This window comes from Sinocyclocheilus rhinocerous, unplaced genomic scaffold (genome assembly GCF_001515625.1).
Source record: "Sinocyclocheilus rhinocerous isolate Xijiao unplaced genomic scaffold, SAMN03320098_v1.1 scaffold62, whole genome shotgun sequence".
NCBI classification, from domain to species: Eukaryota; Metazoa; Chordata; class Actinopteri; order Cypriniformes; family Cyprinidae; genus Sinocyclocheilus; species Sinocyclocheilus rhinocerous.
This window is the reverse complement of record NW_015656585.1, coordinates 1,109,652-1,113,744: the sequence shown is the minus strand read 5'-3', so window position 1 is coordinate 1,113,744 and position 4,093 is coordinate 1,109,652. Positions and strand designations below refer to the sequence as shown.

General features: G+C 34.9%; 1 protein-coding gene across 1 annotated transcript in view; it reads right to left on the bottom strand.

Annotated features, from left to right (window-relative positions):
- LOC107720206 (endoplasmic reticulum aminopeptidase 2-like) overlaps positions 1–1,186 on the bottom strand; it is a 7,464-nt gene extending 6,278 nt beyond the window's left edge. The window contains exons 1-5 of the mRNA XM_016527842.1: positions 1,181–1,186; positions 955–1,089; positions 688–808; positions 432–586; positions 181–294 (exon numbers count right to left, since the gene is read on the bottom strand). Coding sequence (XP_016383328.1) covers positions 181–294; positions 432–586; positions 688–808; positions 955–1,089; positions 1,181–1,186 — 531 coding nt within the window. The remainder of the gene's footprint in view (positions 1–180; positions 295–431; positions 587–687; positions 809–954; positions 1,090–1,180) is intronic.
- Between the last annotated feature and the right edge of the window lie 2,907 nt (positions 1,187–4,093).

Here is a 4,093-nt window from a genome sequence, read left to right as displayed (position 1 = left end):
ATATATATATATATACTGTATATAGCTAATGTACACTCAGGCGGTCCTTGTCCCAAAATAAACCCCTTCACAGTAATACATGTGGGTCTTGATCACCCTTCAGGGTTTATGATAATGACCGCCTGGCTGTACATTACAACTTTCATTATACAGGCAAAAATATCTGAAGCTTGAACATACAACTTTAAGCTCTGGATATACTGCTTCAAGTGAGACAAATTCCATATATCGGGCAAAGCCTTCATTCAGCCATATATCATTCCACCACTCCATGGTCACCAGGTTACCAAACCACTGGGGAAAAACAAACAGTAGTAAAGATGCTTACATTTAACTTACAATTACTCGCTTACATTTAATAGTACTTTACTCCTGTAATTCATTGGCTTAGCTAATACCAGATGTGATGGAGAATGTATTTTATATATAACCTGATGGGCCAGCTCGTGTCCTATCACCAGTGTAACCCAGAGCTTATCAGAGGCTGATGAGATGTCAGGGTTGTACAGAAGAGATGTCTCCCTATAAGTAGTCAAACCCCAGTTCTCCATAGCTCCTGACTGGAAATCTGGAATCGCTATCAGGTCTGGCACACATCATAAAATAAACAAAAGTAAAAATATCCAAAGGCACATCATATAACTTATGCATTGAAACATCGGAAGGAAAGGTAAGAGAAATACTCACCCATTTTTGGCAGTGGATAAAGTATGTTGAAATATTGTTCATAAAACTCCAAAAGCCTCAAAGCAGCCTCAAGAGCATAGTGTGTCTGATGCCATTTCTCTGGAACTGCATAAATAGAAATCTTTGGGAGAAGAAAAAACAGCTCATTCAAAATGCATTTCTCACCCGAGAGCCTGTGATGAAAACTTCATACAAGCAGAAAAAGCTGTTGTGTTCACATGTTTCTGCTTCATGTTGTTTAAACCTTTCTAAGCTCTAGTTACTTACATTAATTCCGGTTGCAGTCATCCCACTGACAGATCTGAAGTCACAGACAATGAAGGCCAGCAGGTACGAACTCATCTTCACACTCACTTCAAACTGGTCCTCAAACAGACCATTGCCGATTTCCACAGTTTGTTCCTATAAAATAAATATTTTCAAAATTTTAAAATGATAGACCACATTTTATGTATTTGATAAATAGTTTTTCAAAATCATTTCATATAAAAACAATCATATACCATTATAATTAACTATTATTATTAGGCCTATTATTAATTTTGAAGTAAATTTGATTCTACAAATGGGTCAACACATCGATAATGGCAATCTGTTCATGTGCAGGATATTCCAGCACTGAGAGCACTTTGTCTGACAGATGGGCCTCGTGCTCGTCCAGAACAGTGGCGGTGAAGATCTTGAGGTTCTTGCTGTGCAGCACCGCCCAGTTTGTGTTGTTTTTGACATCGATTTCAATCTTTACAGAACCGTTGAACTTCAGGGTGGTGAGATTGGGATGAATAAATAGATGATAATGTACAGGCACTATGTAGTTTGGCAGGCGCACTTTACTCCATGGAAAAGGAAGGCCGTTTGTTGCCAGGTTATCGCCAGCAGGACTATTGCTATCAGAAGACTGGACACAAAACTGTGACTCCAGAAAGAGCAGGATTACAAGCAAGAGATGCATAATGAATGTTTTTGGTATTGCTGATTTTGATGGTGATCACTTTTGCATTTTAGAAATTGTCACTGTGTCCTGTGGAGAGAAAAGCAAAGTTGGCGCTCACGTGATGTGTAAATAATTGAAGTATTCTTTGCTTTTACTGCACTAAATACTAATAAATCACTGTATATTGGTCCTTCTTCATTTGTGGTGGTAAGTTGTGTCCCTCTGCTTTGCAAATGTTGAAATAAACTTGAAATACCAATAAATTGTAAATTGTCTGCATATTTGTATTCTATCGGGTAAAAACTATTTGTGCACTATTACATTTTTTTGTAAGAGAGTTTGAGGGATTTAATGTGTAACAAAACTAGCATATTCCTACCATACATTAATGAATAAAATAAACAAAATAAATAAATGTTGTGAATACAGATTGTCCTTAAATTAACTCATTTTTAAAAGTTCATATTTTATTAAAATTTAAGAAAAAGTTCTGTCCCCCAACGTTATGTCTGCTGTGTTACAAAAATGGATACAAGTCTTTATATGATTATAAACTCACTTTTTTTCCTCTGAATTACGAGTTTACATCTCACAATTCTGTTTTTGTTTCCGCCATGAAATAGAAAATTTAAGAAAATAATAATAACCTTTTTTTTCTTCATCCTGTGGTAGAAACAAGCTTGCATAGTGGGGTGCATGCATGGTGAGTTAAATCTTTCTCATTCATTTTTATAAATTTCTGACAGTTTAATGTATCGCACTTTATTAGAATCTGTGGTGTTATGCTGCTAACTTACAGACATATTTTAATCTAAATGTTAATACATATAGACATTAATATTTCCAAAATTTCCTGTGATCTTGAAACTATCATTTTTTTTATTTGTGCCATTTTGTGTACTTACAGTAGGTAGTTTGCACCATTGCTAATAGGCATAAGCACAGGTGTTTGATTAAAATTAAAAATCTAAAAACCCATAAGCTTTCATTTGACTAAATATAGTGTATTAAATATTTTACAAATTTTGCCTCTCGTTTGCCACTAACTGAAACCTGAAATGACCTACATTTCATCTTTATTTTGCATTTCACACTGAGAATTTGTCATTCACAAAGCACTGTAGAATCCAGCACATGTTAGAATGATCAAAATGCTAATTAAAATAAAAGACAACGATCAAGTGTCCTTAAAATAACACGCATGGCAAAACAGAGCCGTGCTGAGCGTTCTCTGTTGACCTCACTCTGTAACGTGAGCCTGTTCACATTAATACATTGACATCTGCTGCGATACAGTAGGCTACGAGCTCTCTAGCTCTATTCTGGCATGTGTTTGTGTCGCGATGATGTGGTCTCTGTAAAGTAGGACAAGCATCTACTAACAACATTATTGAGGAACGCACTCATTTTAACCGTTCAGTGTTGTGTCTTTACCTGAATTTGAGCTGGATCATTGTGTCGGCTGCTTTCGTTTTCTCTTTCATTTGTCCTGCCCACAGTTTCCTGGTTTGCAGCAGTAGCTGCCGAGCATGTGCTGTCTGGCCGTGTCTCTGTATTCAAATGACAACACAGTGGGGCTCCAGCCGCCGGACAGAGGAATGACCTACAGCCATCATCACGTACAAACAGCCAGGTCATGTCCGAGTAGTAAACATGCCGGGTGCCATGTTCTGTGACAGAACAAAAACACTGAAGTTCTTTGTTATTTTGACTGTTAAATGATAGAATATAGAGAAAAACAACCATTGGCCAACAGATGCTTTTTTAAATTTGAGCTTTTCAGTACAAGTACATTACACAGTATTGTTGATAAAAAACGGCTACACAACAACAACAACAACAACAATAATAAGTGTTGTTATTGAACTTATGAAAATAAGAAAATATTGAAAATATTTAGTCTATCGCCAATTGTATTTTACTCAGATTTGAGCCGATGACTTGGACATTTCTGTTATTTTTGGTCTTTCATTATGTTCAGTAAATAATAAAGTTTTAAATGTGTGTGGGAAAAAAATCCTAGTAAGCCCTGCTATATATAAAATCAAACTAGAAAGTATTATAAGCAAAATACATATTGCATTAAACACAATGACTAGTGAATAATCTTAAAACAAACAAACTATAAAGTTTAAAGGACTGTGTACTATTTCATAATTATTTGGGTATACTACTAAAATAAAAGAGTAATGGCAACTGTCATTTTAAATTGTAATAATTGTTCATAATAGTAGCCTACTGTTTTATTTTTAATCGAATATATTCAACCTCATGAGACTTCTTTCAAAAACATAAAAATTCTTACCAACCCCAAACTTTTGAACAATGTAGAAACAATAGTAAACTGCTAGTAAATTTCACAACTAATTATAAAGAAACAGCAATTAGAACATGAAATGAAACATGACATTTTAAAGTAGAAAGACTGAAATTTTCTTGTAAAACATACTGCAGTAATCTTTGTTTTATAAA